Genomic DNA, 24,331 nt, shown 5'->3' on the forward strand with positions numbered 1-24,331 from the left:
ATAGAAACCGCCGAGCCGACAGCTGTTAGTTTCAGGAACTGGAGCTACGCAATGAGTTATCTTTTGCCAGTGGGCCAACACAAGTTGTCTGTCAAATCGCAGACGCGCGCGTGGGGTTTAGGTTAAGCGTATGGTGAGACGCAGGTGACGCAGTTTAGTTCACACAGCGCAGCGCAGAGCAGATTTTGTAAAGTATGGAATGTCCTTGAGATGCAGCGTCCGTAGTGTTCTATACTTTACAAAATCTGCGCTGCCCGGCGTCTCAGAAAGTTACGCTTAGGCTTATCCTTCTATTTCGTAGTGTGAAATAAGTAAGAAGTTGTTAGTTTGATAGTTGACACCGCCGTTTGAGTTAAATGTATAGGGAAATGAACCATGCTTTTGGAATTATTTGGTGTTCTGATGCTATGATTAGTCAGCTCTTCCGAGTGTTTGCGGTTTGCCCTTTTATGTATTGCATTCTCATCTCACTGCTAAACCTTATTGTCACACTCGTACAGGGTTCAAGTTTAAAGCACTTACAGAAATAACAAAACACACTTTAATTGGTTACGAATGATAGCTCTGAAGATATAGTAGCAATATATGTCACAAAGGTGGTCGTACTTTATATGCACTTTCTTATTGAAACAGATGCAGGCGTCGGACTAACGGTTATTACGGAAGCGTCCGAAAATAACTTAATAGCGACGCTTCGAAATTAAAACATGTTCGTGTCATTTCAAAAGTTTATGTTCACTCATCGATGCTAATACTATGATGTAGTGTTTTTCAACACGCGGCTTACTCGAACGTTCATTGCTTTAAATTTAGCTGTTATTTGTCAAGAAACCGAATTGCAAACACCGTTGCCAAACGTCGAATCTTTTGTTGTACACCGGCACGTGAGTCACGGTGACATTTTTTGAGGATTTTTTTTGTGAAGTTACGAGTACGTCTATGCTCAAGGCTAGAGGCGTGTAACGGTTGGCTGTGGACGAAAATTGTTATTTACTCAAGTCGCGTAATTAGTCATCACTCGTGCCGATTGCAAGAAAGAATAAGATCGTAGGTAAGCAGTAGGTATATATTCAGTGTCACATAAACGTATGTTTCTTATGAGATTCTTGTAGTGTAGAATATCATGATGATTGTTTAATGAAATATGCAGTTTGCAGTTACGTACCAATGTTTGGTCATCACTGTTGCCGATTAGGTACAATGAAGACTTTAATAGTGATCATACTGATCATTAGCGCAATAATCTGATCAAATTAATAAAAAATTGAATACCACGCACAATATCAATTGAATGTTTGTAACCTTTTATCATCGCCTCTGCCTTAGAATTTGGAATATAATAAAAACTGGCCATACCTATTTCATCATATCCATTAAACCTTTAAGGTCAAATTTGTTCTGAATGTATTACAAAACTAATGACAGACATCGAAATACACGCCTACGATCGAACTTGGTGTCAACCATGTACTATGGCTGTGATGATACAAAAAGACTATAATGTTTGACGAGTTAGTAGTGCATAGGTTCTTTTGGTTTTGTGCATCATCGCAACGATTAGAGAACATCAAGAACACCTGTTTTGTGTCGCATATTAAAAAAGGCTTACGAGCTTTGGAACTTCCACTGCACTCAGCGTTTTAATCATTACAGCGTCAGGTGGGCGACGGCCAGGGCCGACGGAAAATATTTAGCGCTCTAATTAGTTAAAAGTATGGTCGGAATTTCAGCACAACTTTCTGGAATCTTTGACAGGCGACCATCAGGTCACGAGTCCAGCAGTCTTCGTAACTTCTTTGCATTCCTTCAATCCTTTTGCCAAAATCTTTACACGATCTCCTGGTTTAAAATACATTCCTGCAGTGTCAAAGCTATCCACTAACTCAGTGGTTTAGTTCCCACATGACTTAAAGTTGTCAGTATCTATGTTTCCAGTCACAGGAAAGCAAATCAAAAACTGTCCAAGCGTTTAGTCCATCCGGCTTGACACTTAAGCCGGTAAACCTTGCTTCCGGCGCGAGCTGATGCAGTCATTAGCCGGCATACCACGACGTCGTGCAAATTCTACGACCCCCTGTCTCTGAATTTATAAATAATCCGGGAACGTTTCAGTGGCGGCCGCGAAGCGGCACACCGCGGACGGCGCGGACGCGCTTCCGAAACACGATCGATATGACGATCTATGAGTACATCGATCGATAAACGACGCGAGTGGTCTTGTGATCTAGCGGTGTGCTATGTGATTCTAATCAAGTGCCGGTCGAAACTTTACCATCTGAAAATTGTATTACAATTTTTTTATAACTACGTTTTAGTTCTACTGATTTCATAAAGTCACTAAGATCTTTACGCTGTCACCCAGCTGATTGAGAGCAGACGTGTCACTTTCAATTTAAGAAAATATGAGTTACTGTTCGCGCCGCTTGCGAAATTCCTGTCAAGTGATTTATTTTTGAAATCTCAATTCAGTCTAATGAATCATATCATAATGAATCATATCATAACCATTAAGTTTCACATTAACTTGGTATTGTTTACGTTCCTCGTTTATATTTCGCGACGTTTCATGATTTACATTAGGTTCGTGTATTTGAAAGTCTAATTTTGTCTGTCGTTAGTTTCCTGAGTAAAACGAGAAGTACGTACGCAAATACACCGAGACGGTCAAGTATGTCAGTAATGTCTACTGGACAATAAGCGCATGATAATGCCAACGATAGGTATAGATTTAAATTATGAAGAAAATGGCTTATTCAACTTTCAGGTTGGATAGCTTTTTAAGCAGACCAACCCTATTAACATGGAAATGTTTTAAGAAAATTGATGGCCACGAAAATTGTCAAAGATGGATATTAAAAACACAAACATGTTTTTAGTGTCGCGTAGCTGGCTGAAAACGATGCCAAGCAAGATATCGCGATGAATAAATAAGTATTGGAAAACAAACGCTGTCCATTACAATTTTCTAAGCTTCAATGGCGTCTTTGTTCTTATTTCCATTGATTTCGCAACGGCTTTCATGTGAGGCTAATTTTACTGTACATCGTTGGTGTCTCATTAGTGTCTACAATTCTACATCACCTTGCCATTGGCATGTCTTTAATATTCAGACTTCACGGCAAATTTTAACGTTGGTACCGTTGGTGCCTTTGTCTGTTTTATTAATGACGTATTGTCGTGATTTACCTATTCAACCAGACGTCGTTTTTGAGAATTATATGAACTTAAAACGTATCATGTTAATTATGTCCTCTGAAAAGAAAGTGGCTTTTTATTGAACTTTCCATTTGCGGGATTCAAAATGACATTGAATTATGTTTCAGCACTTAAATCCGAACAGTTTTATTGCCATCTTGCCATCTTTATTTGTGTTTTTTGTACATGTCACCGACAGAACTTAATGATGTTGGTCGCATTCAAATTGTCTTGTGACCTCCTTTGAAATACATAGTAATGTATCAAAGTAGGCACACAGTGTCTGAAAAACCAACACTCAAGATGTCTCGCATGATGAAGACAAACGAGCGTAAATTATGATGCGCTCAAGTTTTTTTCTTTTATTAAAAAGGTAAAGGATGTTTTAACTTTAAAGTGCTTTATATAGATTACTTTAAATAGTATGGTTTTATCCGCGTTTTATCAAAGCTTTTAAATAGCTTTATAGTTATACTAATTCCGTTTTAATCTAAATTTTGTGTAGCCCCCCCGCAATACTGAATTTATCGACCACCTTGTTCAATAAATGCACCGCTTATAACTAAGTAGACTTACTTACAAGATTGTGTGTCGGCAGGGAGATTAAGATAAAATCACAGACTTCACCTGTTAGATTGAGTATATAAAACTATTTTTTCAATTATTTGGTGCTCCATGTACTAATTTAATATGAGTGTTGCTCATATCAATAGCATCCAGGTTATTATTATTGAAATTAATAAATTTCCATTTATTTAAGTTACAAGTCACAGTTTTACAGGTATGCACTAACAGCATTGATGAGATTGATACTTGGTTGAAGAAAAGCTTCTATTTAACTAGAGTTGTCGATTTGGACCTATAAAATTATAAGAAAGTACTACGAAAATAAAAAATATAAGTCACTTTTTTAATTTTTCACTGCAATTACATACCCTATTTTAAAATTGACTTCCAAGCGGTAGGTTACAATTATGAGTATTTCATACTGCGGACTCCATAGGAGATAGTCTACAAAACCTTTAGGAAGCTCCCACACGCACCAATTATTCCTGTTCTACCGTACGTCACGCCGACTTCGACTTGGTCAGTTCCGTATTTACGGGCCGCGTGGGCGTTTTTCGACGTTACGTTAACAGATGACCTTGGGTTAGTATTGTGCTTATGATAAACCTATTTCCATGTCGGTATTTCGTAACTTTTCCTTTTTAGACTTTCAAATGCCGCAGGCGTATTATGGTTAGTATATCGCGTTGATAACGACACGATAAAATATAGGCACGTCAGTTTCTGAGCTCCGTACCTACGTTAGTAAGAAAATTAAAATCGCTTTGCTGTGAAGAGAACCACGGACTCAGACATTAGCTTTGTTCAAAGTCAGGTCCAATTGTGGCTAGATTTTTTGTATTCTGTCTGTAACTGTAAGCACAGACCCACTTAGACCGACTGTCCGAGTGTAATTGCTAACAAATAGTTACGCAAAACTGATTGATGATAACGATCCCGGCATTCGTTACCGTTACTTCAATTTGGCCACTGTACTGTCTATCCGAAGGTCAAAAACCTCGTACAGTCAGCACAAGAAGTAGCTAAGCGGCCGAGGTGTTTAAACTGATCTGAATGCAGCTTTATCGTTAAGAGCGCAAAAGCGCGCTCGGATAATTTTGAACACCTGGCTCTTCTCCGGATGGTACAGCATAATCGAAAGAGTGTTTGTAATGTGTATTGTAATATGGACATTTATGGTTTGTTTTTGACTTCTTTTAACGAGGAAGATGTGAATGATTTAATTTAAAAAAATCTAGATTATTTTCTTTGTAACCGAGAATTGTTTAAATATGGTTTAAATACAAGAGGGAAAATATCGAGATATTCAAGAAATCTGAGTCAATGCAATTTAGCTGCTTTCTCTGAAGGATGGCGGATAGAGAATGCTCTATAGCATAAATATAAAGTCTGTCTTTTGTTCGATAGGAGCGTACTTATTTGTTATTCTTTATGAAATAAATATTAAATTAAGTAAGACCAGCTAATTTATGCCGAAAATACAAGAGGTTTTTCTGACCTGAAAGTGTAAAGTAAAAATGTAAAACTTGATCCTGAATTTAATTGTTGCTAAGAATAAGAATTTAATTTGACATAGTAGTGTTATGTGTATATCACATAGTAGTGTTATGTTGACCTTAAAATAAGAAAAGATAAAACCACAGGTCAATAACAGATGAATGGTATTAATATTGTTTTTGCAACATGCCTTGACCGTCGTGAAGGAACAGGACTCAGGTCTTACAGACAGGTGGAACGAATGTATTCGTCCCGCGAACATGCGCGAATGAAACGTTGTCATCATTTTAACTATGCTTAATTGTAACCGTGTGAATAATATAACCTCATTGTAGAATTAGACGTGGAATGCTCGGCCATGCTAGCCATGGCTGACTAGTCATTACATGTGTTTGGTGGTGAAGTGATAAGTGATCAAAATGATGCAAGGATTGCTGGATTCGCTGTACAAGATCTATACAGGTAAGTTTTAGATTTGGTTTAAGCTTTAATCCTTAGATGCATGAAGTATACTCTTACAGAATAAGCCAAAGTGACCAATAAGTCCACTGTAAATTAAGAATTGAGGTATAACAAAGTCTTAATTTCAAGAGTACTTAGAGGCACTTCATGCATCTAAGTAAGGTTTAACGCTGCGTTAAGGGCAGCCGCGGAGAACGAAATCAACGTTGTCAATATCCTTACTTACCATTTAATCTTCGTGGTTTTAAGTAATTATGACTTCTAAGGAATGGATTTTGCCGTCGTCTCGTCTCTAATCTTTGACAAAATATATCTTTAGCGCGAAGTATCAGCCAGCAACCGTTGTACGCGATGTTCATAACGCGAATTTACACATAGGTACACATCGACCGCTACTTCGATCTAGCTGAGCGTTCAAGATTTATTGTCACGAACCACAGTTTGATCCAACTATCCAATTAGGTGGGTGTGCGCATATAAAGTATCTAAACTATTTTTGCGCATAGAAATTCTCGCTGTATACCTATTTATTTCGTCTAACAGGAACTGTTTGGGTCACGACTGGGCTCTGAGCGCGGGGCGTGGTTCCATGATGAATTAACGTTTAAGTAATAATTTGCGTTTTTTTTCGTCCGCCATTTTGTTGAACTAAACTCTCTGATGGGTGCTTTGACCTTGCTGGCTCTTTATTATGAAGGGTAAGCATTTTACGTAATTACTTTTTAAATTGTATGCCTGTTTGGAGTTTTATGCTCGTCAGTCTCGTATCCTTAATAAAATCGGTGTATTTGTTATGCAATATACATAAACACCTTACTGAGTTTTTCGGGCGAGAGTCCGACCCCTATGATATTGCTTTCAATATGACAAAAAGCAGCTTACTAAGTACATGTCATATACTTACATTTGATGCCAACTGTACCCGTCTTTTATACTGATTAAGCACGTATATCCTTGCTTGCATATCACTTACGGCCCGTCGCCTCAAAGAGCTACCATCGCCATTTAAAATATTGACCATTGTTATACCTTATAACAACAACGTAAGGTCTTCAATGTTGTGATGTTGTTAACGTTAGATCCGATTGACATTTACCATTCACACTGGTACGAATTTCGCAACCAATACAACTTGCAGCACAATGCAATCGCAGATCTGACCCGGCGGTCAATGTCAAGTTTGGCACAGTCGTGTCTAATAACATGTACACTTTTTGGAACGTATGTCTTGGTAATAAGGCTGAAAATAGCGCAGATATTTATGACCGATATGAGTATCATGCGTAAATGATGCGATGAACGATAACAAAACAAAGTTAAAAAGGTAGTAAGTTCATTGTGAATGATTGAAGATTGTATTGTTATTATTTTTCTTAACGAGTATGTTAGTCTTATTTTAAGGATAGGTACTTAGCGTTTGATATTTTTGGTATACGAGTAGGTACCACTATCGAGGTAAGTAGGTACATAAAAAGTGTTTATTTCCATAGTAAGTATTTTTTTGTATAGAAAAATCATCATCAGAAATTATACAATTCGTGTCCAGACCAGAACATATTCCATGAATAAATCACAGATACCTATTTATTCATTTCTGATTATTAATTTTAGATATTAATTTACCCTTTGCACTAGATACTAGATACTTCAAATTAGTAAAGAAACGTAGACAAAAGCTAGGTATATATAGGTACTGGCACACATAACAATGCTACAAATATTTGTATAGCACCTATTTAGTTAAAATATTAAGGTCATTTAACTAGTTGTCTTATTATGTGGTGCTACCAAGTGTCTTGCAAAATCTGATAACGATACTATTATTTCAGTTACACAACCACCCTTTCACTAACGGCAAGGTTTGACAAATAATGTAATTTTCTAAATCTTATCTAATCATTAAGTATCAAGGTTATTTTTCTAGGTTCGGTTGTTTAATTTACCATAAAATTTTGAAGAGGGCTTATGAGATACCTTAAGTGGTTACGGCAGTGTGATTTCTATAGGGCAGATAGGGGTGGGACTTTACTTTTGATTAATTAATCGATTAATCTAAAAGGTAATTGATTTTGAGCTCCTTTGATTAACTGCTGATTAGACCTTAATATTATCATTTGCTTGGACATTATTGGATTTGTTTGATAATAATAAAACGTGTGGCCCAACATTTGGGTTATTCAATGATTATTTAGTTTGTTTTGAACTTTATAGATTAATCGTCTAAGAAATAATCAACTAGGTTTTATAAGAAAATAATCGTTTCGACGATTTATGATTTTAGTTCAATTTATTGATCGACTATCTACTAATCGCTTGGACGAAATCGATTCTTTTTCAACACAATGTATCCTCTAGCCGCCCATACGTCAAACCTTGCCAAGCATAATGAAATTTTATTTTGTCAACACAAAGTTCAAATTAGAATGGAACAGGAGACCTTTTTATAGGTCTCTGGGCGGCTAGAGGATAAACATAAACTAAAATAATCAAATAACCGATTCGACATAGCCATCTCTAACTGCAGACTGCAGGTGTGCAGAATCGTGATCTAAGCAGCAAGGTCGGGCTGAGCGGCAGAACAAGCAAAACGCAGTATCGTATTCTAGAGTTTCATTGTAGTTACTGCGCTTTGCCTGGGGAAGGTGATGCAGAGTGGATGCATTGTGTGGGCAATTAACGTGCCGATACACTACCCTATTGTCGGTGAGCGTGGTAATGTGCAGATTGTCGGTTCTGTGTGTTGTGTGAATTGGGGGTATAAACACTACAGTTGAAAGTGCTGGTTTATTAGATACCTATATTTGCAAGTTTCAAAATTACTCTGTTAATCGAAGTTGCCCTAATGCGTCTTACATCAAATTTTATCTCAATGTCGACATACAGGCACGATGCGGCACAGCATTTTTGCATAAAAATCTATTGCAGGAATTTAGATTGGCAGCGCCCGTAGCAATTACCGAAGAAATGCTCTTTTGAATGTAATTTTGAGTTCAGAAGAATTGGAAAATTGATAATTGAACGTGCCGAAACTCACATTTTTGCTCCAACCGTTTAATCCCAGTTTTTCATCCAATACATTTTTATTACCCATCAATTTTGGGTGTTTCTTAGTCTTACTCCTGCTGCTGATTTAATACCTGGTTGTGTTCCTGCCAATTGACGTCACAAAACGGCTACAAATCAGCCGTAGTGGGACTCTCTTGAGAGTGTTTTGACTCGCGGGAAGTTTAAACAAACCGCTATAACTGCATGATTTGTTAAGGTGGACCAACAATAGATTTTAGGTCAACACGACGGGGAGAAATATCGACTTATTTTAGCTGAACGATAGAAAAATGGACGAATCGACGTAAATTACAAATGTAGGTAATGTTTAGCAAGTGTCAGGTTAGCTACATTTTCTTTTATAATGTTTAACTATCGCGATTACCGACGACTTACGCATGTCGCATATATTAAATATAAGAGACAATATGTGCTATGTTCATGCAAGAGTTCACGCAATTTAATAGAAGACCACATTATCACCAATTCTTACAACAACATTGCCATATTAAAAGCATATATTAATAACGCCTTGACGACAAAACCTCCATATCGCGTGGTTTTTATCACTTTCAATGCACTTTATTAATTTAAGCAAAATAAATTATTTGTTTATGAACGCGTCGATCTTGACCCTATTTAAACTAAATGACACAGGATATGAGTAATCTTATTTACCTCTTTAATTGCTACTATGTAAATGAAAGCAAGTTGAACGTACCGGCCTTACATGTATGTACCGTTGGATGGGATTAATTAAACTGCAACTTTGTCACAGTCAGCTGTCGGGGCAATCTCAGCTAAGAACTTTAATGAAAGATAAGAAGATTATAATCAGCTGTGCTTCTCTCGTTAAAGATTAATTATAGGTAATAATGATGCTTAGTCTATGTGAGATTAATCATTTTATACTATTTTTTGGTGTATTCTCAATATCTATTTGCTGTACCTTTCCTTTGGCTTATAATTGTTTTGGTTCGTGGTTCTTGTGTTTTTGTCACTTTATTTTGGTCTTTTGGCAGCGTATTGTAAATTCTTGTAGGTTTTTTTCTCCGAGTTTCATTGTATTCCTTTCTGCAACATAGTGCGAGTATGATCTGCCGTTCAGTCAAGAGTAGTAATATCGAATCAATCAATTTAATAAATTGTGTACGACCTTAACATCGATTTCTAAAAATAAGTTAACCGTATATAATACCTACCTACCTACTGTTCGCTTGCTACAAACGTTGTCCACTATGTCAGCTAGTTGGATTAAGAATAAATCAAAGAGGTTGCTAATATATACATAGTAAAGAAACTTACATTCACATAATGTGTGTTTTTTTATATCAATGTAAATCTAATTGTGTATCTGTCGGCGGCCGATCGTAAGACCAGGCATATCGTGAAACGTGAAAATCTTTGACCCATTCTCTGAGTCGACGGAGCCCCGCTGCGCGGGGCTCCTATTTCTGGACAGTTTGCCCTTCGGGCATATGAAGCAACCTAACGAACTTATCCTACCTATATATTGGTTTAATGTGACTATCGTCAAAACATTAAACATTACACAGGAACATTACGATCTGCCTAATCTCACGATCGGCCGCCGACATATCGTTGGCGTACGTGGCTCCATCAACTTAAGATTAAGTCAGGTCCCTATGGAAAACTATGCAGAGTGGGGGCTTTTAGCGTCCAAATGTATTTTATGTATTTCTTAGCCTTTCTTTTTGTACTATGTTGTGGCGTTAAAATTAATGTATTTCTTCTTCTTCATTCTTTAATTAATATAGTTTACTTCATGGATGTGTCGCATTTGTTATTATGAATTAGAAATTGCTTGCTATCGATACCGACAACTCTTCTCAGTCAATCAATCAATCACTTTATTTGCAAAAAAACATACTTAAATGCATGCAAATACAATTAGGTATAATAAAACAATCACTACAAGTAGTAATTACATATTAATAGAATGTCAGAGCAAAGAATTCTAACACTTACGTTTTTGCCCCCGAAACACCGGGCATGTCAATGACTTTGCATAAACAAATCTGGAGCATAAAGGTCAATAATCAAATTGGCGTAATGCCACACACGCCATGACATTTGGACAATCGTGAAGGAAACGATCGTGCACCATTTAGTCGTGATATTTAATCGTAATTACCTGTGTATTAACATTTGCTCTTGTTCCGATAGGTTTATAGGCTCAAGGGCGCTTAAACAGGGCGTATCGGGTGCATAAATAAACTAGTCGCCGTATTTAAGTTTTAAAATTATGATATAAACAGGACACCTTACAGACCCATCCCACCCGTTAATGTATCATCTCAAAAATCTCGCTCAGTATAAAACTTAACCTAAATGACAAAAAAACAGCAGTGATTAGTTGTTCTGTCGTTCGATGCTTGTAAGTATACTTTTTCTTATCAAAACTATAAACAATTCTTCTTTGTACACTAATCAGTAATCGTGGTCCTACATCCTGGGGTCACAATATATTACCACAGATAAAAAAATAAGGAACCTATTGCGAACGTGACCATAAAAATACAGATGACTTAATTTATAATGCTGTTGGGTACACGGCCGCTGGAAAAAAAACCGGCCAAGTGCGAGTCGGACTTGCGCACTTAGGGTTCCATACCATTACGCAAAAAACGGCGAAAAAATCACATTTGTTCTATGGGCGCCCCACTTAAATATTTATTATATTCTGTTTTTAGTATTTGTTGTTATAGCGGCAACAGAAATACATCATCTGTGAACATGTCAACTATCTATCATGGTTCATGAGATACAGCCTGGAGACAGACAGACGGACAGACTGACGGACAGCGAAGTCTTAGTAATAGGGTTCCGTTTTTACCCTTTGGGTACGGAACCCTAAATAACGTAAAGCGAGTTTCGCGCCAAAAATTCTCGAGTACTCCTACACAATGTGTGGTGCGGTCTTATTTTAAAAGTTTTACAACAATAACAATGCTGCATTTGCGAATGGGCATTTATTGGAAACACTCTAATTTGATGTTCTTATCTGTAAACAATGATACTTAGGTAGAGTCTGTGTTGAAAGAGAAGAGTCGTGGAATATATTGGGCCCCATACATTCCACGACTGCGACTCTACTGTTTTTCTTGTGTTGGAGCCCAACAGGCCTATTCGGATTTCGAGATAATCACAAGATCTAGAGACGACTTAGAGATCAACTAGATCTACATTAAATATCGACTAGATGTGACTTGGATATCTAAGTCATAACTTGTCGAAATCGTTCAAGAGGACCTCCAGAATCGCGGAAACGTCAATTTTGCCATATCTATCTTACAAATATTTTTAAATTATCCATATCGTAACTTGTTGAAGTCTAGTAGAAATCTAATTCATTTTCCGAATCGAGCCGCAAGACTCATTTTGGGTCACCGCGCCAACCGAGTAAGTAAGTAGTAGTATTGGCTTAGTTTAGTTGTAAGATACAATTATATTATATGTATTACGCTTGTATATATGGTTTTCAATTTACCAAGCCAGCAGACGGCGTAATAATTGAACCTCAATTTACCTCGACATTTAATAAGTGTGCGCTAGAGTGTGAATATGTAATTTTACTACAATAGTGCTGTCCGTCAGAGCCTCATTAAAGTATTCCATCGCCAAATACGATAAAAACACAATGATTTACAACACAAAAGCTGACGTAATGGTAAACTATTATCGATGGTATTTTCAAATAAATATTACGCCACGATATTTTAATTAGGAATGGTACAGTGGGGTTCAAAAGTGCATGGATAGATGTCGACCGTAATGCCTTAATATTACGGTTGAAACATGTCCATGCGCTTTTGAACGCCAGTGTACATCTTCATTACTGTCATCATGATTGACGTAAAGAACTTGAAACATCTTCTTGCTGTAATTAATAAACAAACGCTTGATATGACGGACATAAAAAGACTTCTCATCCGATTTCATAATCATATAATTTTCATCATCATCATATAAGTAAATAAGAGTAAGTACCTATGTTTAAGAGTATGACAGTACTATTACTTATTCTGTGGTATGACTCTTGTCGGTGGAGCAATTTCTACGTTTGGCGGTCCTCTGCCTTCTCTTTGACAGCCTGGGCTATAACCGCGAAAATCGAAGTTCACTAATTGCGGGCATTTTTCTCTGTCACTCTAATTACGCCTTCATTGGAGTAAAAGAGAAGGATCCCCGCAATTTGCGAAAAACGGTTTTCGCGGTAGCCCCTCTGATACGACGCGACGTTGATCTTTTCCTTTGTTTGATTCATGTACGCTCTCCTTGGTCTTCCCTTCTTCCTCTTTGCTTCAACTAAATTAAGTAATACATATATAATAACAAGTAATGATTACTTTTAATTAAGTAAATTAAAATTTTCAATTTGGTTAGTTTTTGAACGAAATTTAAGACTAAACTTATTCATTTAACAAGAATATATTCTGTAACATTTGGTAAAATTAAACACTACATTGTTTGAGTTATGGATAGAAATTCAGCGAAAAACGAACGTTTCCAATACTCTAAACTGAACAAATCTGTTCAAATCCTGGAACTCATAACTGTAACGTTTAACGTTCCGTTCCACAATTTATATGTCTGGTGTAATTTAGTGGGCATTTTCGCCTGTTTAACTTTCATAAACTCGTATATCCTTGCATTCATTTTAAATATGAACTTTATTGTGCATGACACATGGTTGCTTTTGTTTCAGCATGATTGAGATACGAGTGTAAGAGAGGAGTAGATTTTGGGTTTTTGTTTGCATCGTTTGGCCGTCGAGCGCTGCTCGGGGCGCCGCGTGATGGAATGCTCCAGAAATGATTGCCATTGTTGCAACAGTTGTTGTTAAGTACAAGAATTGTTGCGGTGATTGTTCCTCTTATGTAGAGTTATCTTAGCGCGATATTTTATATGTTTATAACCGACATGCCTTTATACAAAGAAAGGTAGGCACAAAGTATTTTCTTACTGCTACTTTACTTTAAGGGGATATTTTCCTTTGTTGCTTATTTACAGAGAAATTAATTTAATTAAAATTAACCATGAAATCAATGATTAAAACTTATAAAAATAAAACGTATCGACGATCGATCTCTACTGTAACGCAGCGCAGGAACGCAGACGCAATCATCTATTCTGAAAATAAGTGTAACCTAATAGTAGGATAATCTACTTGTTCGTGACTATAGATATTATATATTTATTATATTTAACGTAGGTATTCTATATATTTGTTATATTGTTAATTCCAAATTTTATCTTATATTATTTATTTTCGCCCTCTTTTATAATTTGATTGACTTTCCTCTAGTCTATTGTACTCAGTGCTATATTTGTCTACCGTTCTTCTTCAATTCTCAACTACTCAAAGGTTAACTGGAAGAAATCCCTTAAAGGGATAAGTTCGCCTTTGTACTGCCTATCCTGTGCCATAAATTTGTGTTTTGTACAATAAAGAGTTTATACATACATACATACATAATCTAAATTCTAACCTAACCTAACATGGTGTTATCTTGAGGATGCTGCAAGTAGTTAAAAACATCTATTAATAAAATCTTTTTTGTTGCAGGTAATACACATGACTACGAGTATATACATTTCGCCGTATGTTTACGTAAGCGTAACGTCGTAGGTTCACAATAAATAGTAGGTACCTATGGCCAAACACAACATTAAATCTAAAGGTTTTGGATAGATCAGAAAGTGATATCCGCTTGTATTACAAGTTACAAGCTTTTGAGAAACAGACCGATGTGCCCTGTTTATCAAAAGCTTGTAACTTGTAATACAAGTGGAAGTCCCTTTCTAACAAAAGCTGTCAAAAAGGCCTTGTATTACAAGTTACAAGCTTTTGATAAACATACCACTGGTATTTTCTACTACTGATACTACTGTATTGAAACATAATACACACACTTTACTAGTTTGTTGCATCATAAGCAAACACTAAAACGTCTCTTACGCATCGTGGGGAGTTGACGACTCTGACGCATGCGTAGAGAAACAAGGTCGCGCCTCTCGCACGATGATAATGCCCTCACACACTTTCGTCCGAACGGCTGCGATTATAAGTAAAAAAAAATATGATTAACCTACTAAGGGCCACTTGCACAAACAACAATACTTCTAGTTGTACATCGGTGGACCTTATTATATTAAAGCATAACGTCCACCGATGTACAGTTAACAGTGTGGGCGATGGCACCATTCACTAATCCGTAAATAAATGTATATGAAATACATGAAATACATGATTGATTTTAGTTAATTACCTATTATGACCGCCATTTGTCAGAAATACGTGTCCTAAGTTACACATTGAATCGTAACTAAAACAAAATATTACCGTAATTATAACTACCTAACTACATAAATAATGAAACAACCATTCATGAAATAAACGATTCTTTATCATCTATGCATGTAGGTAGCCATATATGCTTTCGTGAGTCAAACATTATCTTACAAACGTTTTCATTAAACAATCGTGTAAACACCTCTTACAGCCGACCTTGTATCAGCCCTTAAACGTTTCGACCTGATTTGTTTACAACTAGATTAATGCAAACATTGTGAAAGATCCATCATCGTCGAATGTAGACCGTCAATCGTGAGCAGAACGTTATCGCATCGCACAATTCGTGTGGAGCGGCTCTTAGCCCTGACCTTGTGATGTCAGCCCTTCGGGTTCGGCCTGATTTGTTTTTAACTAGACTAATGCAACGTTCCGTTCCACGCATGATTGATGACTTGCTTTTTTAGTAGTTAGATAGATTATTGTATTGTTTTCTTTTTTTTATCTTGTACTTAGAGAGTGCCAGGTGTGGCTTGAGTAACAAATATTATTTTGCGCTCAATCCTTGTTTTTGCTATTGTTTTGCCTTTTGTACGAATCTTGTTCATTATTTACCCCGACTACGAACTTGCAAAAGTATTAAAGCACTAAAAGTTACGTAATATGACTTTTCATTTATTATAAACAAATCGGTTTACATGTACATACTCGTATATATAAATAAGGATATAGATATGTATGTATAAATAAGGATATAGATATGTAGGTATAGTTTGAGAACTTTCAAGTATATAAGTTTCAGTTAGTAGCATGTTTTGACTTACGTCTATATTGCGCACGGATATTTTTTTCGATTCTATTTTATTGCTTTTAAAAATACAGCATTGTTTTAAAATTTCTAGCGGTTTTACCTGTCCACGTTAATTTGTTCCACGTAACATTTCACGTTGATGGATGGCTTGCATCGTATTAATAGCCAGTTAGTCGGCGGTCACTCGTTCATTAGCGTTCGAAATCTTTCTTACATACAACTGAAAATAAACGAAAATTATAATTTTCGTAATTATTTTCTATCAAGCCAACTTTCACCTTTTAAGGTTTTGATTGGAATTTGTCCTTGCAAATATAATCAGGTTTCCGTGTGAATTTTATGGATTTTACCTTTGATTAAAACGTGTAAAATGACAATATAAAAATTTAAATTTTGCGATATCCCCTTCTTAACAGTGTGGACATAAGCGTTTGAGATTTTCGTCCGATTCGAACATAGAATATATATACGTCAGTTAATAGGTCTATAGAAACGATACGGATTAGGTAGATATGTCAGTGTCAAATGTGACGTTTCTTCAAACAATGACGTTACTTTTGACACTGATACTTCTAAAATTCGTGTCGTGCAGTTAGTTACCTACCTTGTTATTGTTAACTCTTATTCTAGTGGTTTACATAACTCGAGGCCGGTAGCTGAAGGCCGTTTCGTTGCGATTCTGGGCTGATATCCGATTAATTGGCTATAGTTTATAATAATTATTGTCTACTTCTATAACTTCCATTGTAAATATAAACGGATAAACGATACTTGTAGTAAACTGTATTAGGTATTTATTAGCATTTTAATAAGGTAGTGACACATTTACTAGGTGGGTATAGTAATAAAGATATTCAATGCTCTGACACTTCAATGGAAAATTATTTCTAAAGTTATATTACATATTTACATTAAAATATAGCAAAAGATGATATCTTATTTCTTATTCTGTAATTTCTGTTACATAAATGTGTACAGCTGTCACATAATACACGTAAACGACACATAAGTAAATATGCACTATGCAATGTTTAAATTTTCTCATCCAACGTCACACAATAGCTCGTAAGAGTCGTAAGATGTCCAATTGTCCACGGTTCGGCTTTGTTTATGTTGGCTAAATATCGTAGAATTCTGCTATGCCATTGTAAACCCTATCTTTCTATAGCATTTTAGTACTATAAGACCTTTTACGCTTAAGAGGGGACTATAACAACTGGGCTAACTTCAATTTAGAATCAATCTTGGCGAAAGTCAGCTCACATGAAAATATAGTACCTTATGGCGTGGCGTTTACGCTATTATTAACTATTCTCTAAAAAGGTGTGATGTAGGCTTTGATGCTGTATGGTCCGTTTTTATATGAAACTACACATCTCATAAGCCTTTTCCGGCTTGACAGGGTTGCTACATCGAAAGGATATATGAATGTTAGAAAATTCAAACGTGTTTGTCGTTTTTGTATTGAAACAAAACTCGTGGGAAGTTGCTGCGATACGTGTGAGCGTTATCTGTTATTGTGTACCTATGTTTGTTTGATGTACGATCTCGTGCGAAACAATGGAATAGGAATGATTTATGATCTGTTCGTATAGGACTATGATCGCTACTAATCGCTCCTGTGAGTGGTGTTCTGACACCTGTAGTCTTTAGTACTTTTGTTTATTTCGCTGAAATGTGGGTTTATATTGTTGACTAAAGTATATGGAACTAGACGTCACACACACAGTGAAATTTGCAAGACATTACCACCGAGTCAGCGGAGTAAACTCACCCTTAACTTAACTTTTCTAACATTATTCGTGAATGAAATCGCTTTATGAGAAAGGAGTTAAATATACCCAGTGTGGAACATAATAAATGGGTCTCATATATTTGTTTTAGTAATGATTGAAGTTATATAGACATATATAACTTGGTTCGTGGGGCAGAGGCGCACATATGCTCCTTAAGGAGCTTGGGAAAAGGTTGAGGGAGGCGACGGGTGACCCCCGCGCGGGCAGCTTTCTCGCACAGCGAATTGCCATCGCAATGCAGCGCGGGAACGCTGCCTGCGTGTTGGGCACCCTCCCGAGGGCACCAAATTTTGATAGGTATTTTTAATTTTTAGTTTTAATTATTTTAATTTGTAGTTAGTTTTAGTTTTATATTCCTATTTATGTCTTTTAGTAATTTATGTAATTTAATATTTCTTATAATGTTGTACATACACAACGACTAAATTATGTTATGTCACATATGACAATGATAGATACGTATGTTGAAGTGTATGCATATTGATTATTATCTAGTGTCTATGATTATTTAAACGTTTATGCCTAAAAAAAAATAATTTCATAGGAGCATTTACCTCTCGTTTCTTCTGTTGTTTATATTTTATTACCCTCGTCTCTTTGTCAGCTTAGATCGATTTTATTTACAAATGAATATGCATAATATGTTTTAAAATAAGAGTAGGTGTTTATCATTTCCGTTCACCGAATCAACATAACAACATCGATCTAAATACATCTGATGATGAAACCCATACAAAAAACACTTGTTGTTGTCAGTATTCACAATTAACTTTTTATACAAATCACTTTGGGCAACAATCACGTATGCTTTTGTTGGCGGACTGTACTCGCGCCATTGTGGCGATAATTAATGTTTATCTTACAAAAACTTATTTCGACGTGACTGTACGTTTTCCTTTTTGCTCTGGTTAACTTTGGAGGCCAGTTTGAGAGGTTCTCTGTAACTAAAATGTTTATACGAAATCGAAATACAAAGCCTATGTGAAAATGTATTCGTAACGAAATACATACATAAATGTGCTGAGATGAGGACATTTCGTGGTACTTTTGTCTTTGTTCGTTTTTCTTATAATACCTACGAAATGCACGCGCAAATGGTAACAAAATGACATCATTTAGATACGTATCAAAACGTACGTTCGAATTGGTCTCCTACATACGCTACAATAAAGTCGTGTTATGTTCATTTTAAACACCAGTGCCCTGTTTATTAAAAGCTTGTAACTTGTAATACAAGTGGAAGTCCCTTTCTAACAAAAGCTGTCAAAAAGTGACACCCGCTTGAATTACAAGTTACAATTAAGATTTTGAGAAACGGGCCCCAGTGCCCTATTTATCAAAAGCTTGTACCTACCTTGTAATACAAGTGTAAGTCCCTTTCTGAAAAAAAGCTGTCAAATGGGACTTCTACTTGTATTACAAGTTACAAGCTCTTGATAAATAGGGCACAGGTCCTTAGAAAGTTCTGCTGCTGCTGAAAATGATGAACTGACTCAACTGATATTACCAAAGTGATTTACCGAGCCCCGTGGCCTAAATCGGAACCGGATTCATGTTAATCTTAATGCGCTTTAAACATTCGTCACCATTCGTCACTTCCTGACATGTGACAGCCTTGGCATTGGCATCGTTGAGGCCACTCGAGGGCCGATAAATTAGCACCTCGTGTGTACACGGCTTTATTGATATTCGTTTGGTTAGCGGTCGTTTACCCTTGCGTTGATTTATACTACAAACAAGGGCAATGGAAATGTGTTACTCTATACAGAAAGTTTTCAATGATGTTGGATTTTGGTACACGATTGTTATAGTAAGTACCCTGTGGACGTTTAACGTTAAAGGTACCTACATATTATAGGTATGGTTTTCATACGATGTATGAAGAAGGTGCAAGAAAAGATTACTGTTTTTCGATTATGTAGTGGGATTTGGTATAAGGCCAACCGGGGTAAATGTAACTATGGGATTATTGCATATACTTACCTATTTGTTATTTCGCGAAAATGATTGCCCAGACCGCCCTCTACGTTACTTTTTATTCTCCCCTTTTACCACTAGGTATAGACATGTTTACCAAACATCGTTAATTATTATTTTATTAGATATTAGTAATTAACGATTTTTGGTAAACAAATTCAGATTTATTACAATTACGTTGTACGAGTATAATGTGCCTTAAATATGCATAAACATGTTTTATTTTAATTTTCTATGCGACCGTAAAAACCATTTTAACCAGTAAAATTTACCTAGGTACTTTGTAAGAAACTGGAGCGATTATATTAGTTACTAGTTCTAACTCAAATCGGGTAGCAAATTCACGGGCAGCGAAGCAAAAACATGTAATTTAGACATCGCGAAGCAATTACGCCCGCAGGCAGCACACGTGGTGTTAGTTTTTATGGCGTGATGTCATCCTCGTGACTGAGGCATTAAACACTATTGAAAGATATGCTTTGTTCAGTGGAGCTTTAATACCTGTAGGATTATCAAATAACTGATGTGTGTCTGTAAAGCCTTTATTTGCGCGATAAAAAGTCTGAAAGCGGACTGATTAACACCTTCGCTGCGGCAATAAATGTAACTCCTAATTAACATACGAGTTCTGTACTTTTTTTGGAGCTGAACGATGATGTTTTTTGATAATAATACAATATGCATATTATGTACATATGTGTTTAGGGATTGAATTGCTGATAATCGAAATTAAATTATTAAGTTAAAATCGATGATATATTTAAGCGAATTATGTCGATATTTACAAACGTCTGTCAAATCTAACATACCGTTTATAAGTTTATAACTTGATAAACGTTTGTGTCTATTCGTTTTTGTAACATCAGAGTGTTTTTTTTAATTTAATAATGAGAAGTTTTATGAATAAGTTAGTTACTTTTTATAATAATAAGTACTTATATTAAAAAGAACTTCATCATTATTAATATAAGTATTAAAAAGTAACATTCTTAACAATACACTCTTTTTTTTGGGCAGTCGTGTAAAAAGACTTTCATCATTATTCATTAGGTACCTATTACATCAATCCACTTAAAATAAAATGGTAAGCTGAGCTTTTTTAAATTTGCATATTATCCTTGGTTCTACAAATTTTTAGTATTTTTTGTGACCATCAAATTTCTCCTTCATAAGATGTAATCTACGATTAGATTACATTTAGTGGTTTGTAGAAGATTTCGCTTCGGACATGCAATCTGTAATCCCAACGTGATAACGGAACGGCGAGTGAGATACGATGTCGTCTCCAAGATTGTCGATCTATTTCTGATATCTCAATTTGTGTTATCGATTCAATTTGTTGTTTTCTGCCGGTGTATCATGGATAACTTTATCCATCTTTATCCACGTGATAAAATAACTGTCACTTTTTAACACCGTGGTATAAGAAGTGACGGACACCGTTTTATCACGCTGTCACGTAGTCAAGAACGACCATCATATCCTTACAGGATTATTTTCACGGTAGGCTACTTAATATGTTGAAATTAAGTAAAATTTGAAGAATTGTTGTAAGACTCAGGAGTTCAGTGGATTTACTACTTCAGTCGTTGACAGCAGTGCTAAATTTAATAAACATGAAACAACCAAAAATAGTTTTACGGCAGTTACCGAGTTGTTTGTATAAATTCGCGCGACGTAAAAACTAAATTCATTCATGCACTATGTTTGCACTGCAGGTTAGATATTATTAGCGAATGAGAATTGACTAACCTGTTATTTGTCGTGGAATGCCGTTAATCAATCCTTTGCAGTGTTATTTAACATTTCTCACCTTCACTCGTAAGTATTTGAAGCACGTACAGGTGAGAATTTTGGATAATTTTGACTCATGAGTATCTAGAAGCCTAGTCATGAGTCAGTGTCTATAATTCTTATGATCACGAAGAGTTTAGGCTGCTCAAGGCTTTAAAAATGGAAAAAATTATAAGATATATTTTTTATTAAATTAAAAAAAGATTTAGGTAGGTACTTAAATATTTTTACGGTAGCGACTGCTCTCTTACTCGATTATTTATTGTGCTCCACATAACTACAAATTCGGGTTTAAACTTATAAGGCACATGCCTACTTGCCTACCGCGAGAAGATACTCGTAGTATATAAGCCGGTAATATTCGAAACATGCTATTATATGATTTACAGACCGGCGATCGTAAAATGGAAATAATTAGTACTTATTGAGAGGTGCGGAATATGGGCCGGGTTATTAGTGCTTCCTCAATTTAGCTTATTGCACACATTTCGAAACCCGTTCTGCTATTCCACATATGCTCATACATTATGCTCAAACGCTACGCCAGTGTAACTATGACTATCAGATTGGGTACCTAGCGGCAATAGAAAGAAAATAACAAAATAATATCGCACATATATATCTCAAAAAGGATATTTATTGCAATAACAAGTAATACTTATAAACAAAAATAAATAAAGCCTTAAAGTAAAATTTATAAACTAAAATTAAAAACTACAACTAAAATTATAAATAAAAATCTGGCTCCAGCTCGATGCCTTGTAGCAATATGCCAAGAAGACTGGCACGAATATCGGACAGTATACATACTTATTTAATGTGAACCAGCAATTTGAGGACACATGCGGTTTTCTCAAGTGCTCGAGGATTACGGATTACGAAAATTTTATTGTAACGCGTGATGTATCTCTATGTTAATAGTTTAATACCTACTTGTAGAGTTATTTTACAGTTAGCAAGGTACAAGTTGCAGAACATTCTCAAAAATTCAGTAACATTCTCGGGAATTTCCGAAAACTTACACCAGAATTTAAATTTTTCCAATGAGAACATTCCCGATGAGAATTCTCAAAAAATGTACTATTACTATTATTTTAATAAACTCGTAAATAAGACAGTCAGTTAAAATAATTGATAACGGCGGTGTCCAGCGACTTCCTGAATATTTTTTTATGGTTCGTAAAATTTAAGTTCTGAGAACATTCTGTACGGAAAATTTCGCAACTTTGGAAACTTCTCCTTGGTGCATTGCTATTTACAGTTCACTCACGCGAGATCTTTATTAAAGTCTACTCTAGTAATGGATTGTAAATGGTGTTAGCTTCAAAGAAAAATGTAAACTTTTTTTTTTTTATTATGAATGGGCTTACTCATGGCCACAGACTAGCCGAGGCGTAGACGTGGCCTACGATGGAGCGAGCTCGCCCAGAAGGTGCCATAAGGTGCTGATTTCGTATTGACTGGCTTTGCCGGTGACTTTTAACAAGAGGGCGCACTTAATTCTGGTAGTGCCTGAGCGTTCAAATAACATACACTAGATGAGCGTGTGTAATAATAATAATCCTGAATATTTTAATGAGCGCGCGTTACAGGGGCAGTTTTATCGCTTAATTAGCTATTAAATTAAAGGTGATTGACCGTGCTAATTGTCGTAGATTATAGTTGAGATCGGTAACTAGGAGAAATTATGCACGTAACGATAAGTTGTGTATTAACTTGAATTGTTACCTCCATTTTGTTGAATTTAGGCGCTTTTTCTTGTGTTTATGTTCAAAGGTATAATATTGTTAATACGGATTTTATTTTTGCCTTATTACACTTATTTTTTCGTCACTAGCGTAGGTGTAATCATTTATTGCAGAACGAAGCGCTCATAATTATCTGACGCCATCTTATTTCATGAGCCATAAGGGCGTGTAATATATTTAGACGTGCTTCTTTTTGCATTATAGGTAGTAGGTAGTACAAGATATTATTACAGGTAAGTACTATGGTTGATTCTATCACATCACATCCATAAAAACAACATAAAATCATCGCCTGGTATTGCCACGCCGCTTTGTTGATTAGACGCGAGAACGACCATTGCCAAAATTCGCTGCAGTTTGTGATTTGTACCACGCGGCTGCAGTTTGTGATTAGTCCCACGCGAAGAGCGCGCAGTAAATCGCACTTAAATACACGTCGCTCACCTGAACCGTTAAAAAGCGCGTATTTCTGTTTGTTTTATTTACTTTTATCGCTGCTTACGTACATTTGGACACGGCATTATTGCTTTGCGATGGTCCGCTGGCGTTGTTCGCTTGAACCACTTAAATTTACATCTGTGCCACATCTTGATTGTGTTTTACACAAGGGTCTGTAATCAATGTTTATTGTTGTTCTTATTTAAAATAAACAATTGAACACATGCTAGTTTTACAACACATTGCAAAATATTGCGCATTTTTGTGACTGTCTTATATTGTCCCATTGCAAAATCGACAAAACGGGGTTGGCCTGGCCTGTCGTCTTGCCAATTAGATTTACTTCGCGAGAGGTTTATAAGACATAAAAGGTGTTATCTATTTTTTTCGTACACAGTAAGGAATATAATTATGACTATTAATACTTTCCTAATTATGATATAGGTACTAATGTTGGGGTTTTTTATTTCAGGTATGCATTTTAGAAATCGTGATGAGTGATGCAACATACGACAGGTGCCTATACTGTTGTGGCGTAAAAAATACGTAGTAGGTACCTACTTAGTAAATTCAAGATGTTTCTTCAATGTTTAGCCATAGTATGTGAAGTAAATTATGTAGATCATAGTATAAATTTGTAATCTGGGTACTATCCATATCTACCCAACAGAGCCATAGAGTTATA

At 36.0% G+C, this 24,331-nt stretch overlaps 1 protein-coding gene across 9 annotated transcripts in view; it reads left to right on the top strand.

The window, feature by feature from the left end:
* The first annotated feature begins 2,121 nt into the window (after positions 1-2,121).
* Positions 2,122-24,331, top strand: part of LOC134664969 (rho GTPase-activating protein 23) — a 432,054-nt gene continuing 409,844 nt past the window's right edge. For 8 of the 9 annotated variants that reach the window (XM_063521706.1, XM_063521710.1, XM_063521708.1 and 5 more), the window contains exons 1-2: positions 2,122-2,284; positions 5,595-5,721. In XM_063521706.1, the coding sequence (XP_063377776.1) occupies positions 5,679-5,721 (43 nt within the window). In that variant the 5' untranslated portion in view covers positions 2,122-2,284; positions 5,595-5,678. Of the gene's footprint in view, positions 2,285-5,521; positions 5,722-24,331 lie in introns of those variants that run through there. The other variant, XM_063521707.1, reaches the window with a different exon arrangement.

The sequence above is a fragment of the Cydia fagiglandana genome, chromosome 6 (assembly GCF_963556715.1).
Source record: "Cydia fagiglandana chromosome 6, ilCydFagi1.1, whole genome shotgun sequence".
Lineage (NCBI taxonomy): Eukaryota > Metazoa > Arthropoda > Insecta > Lepidoptera > Tortricidae > Cydia > Cydia fagiglandana.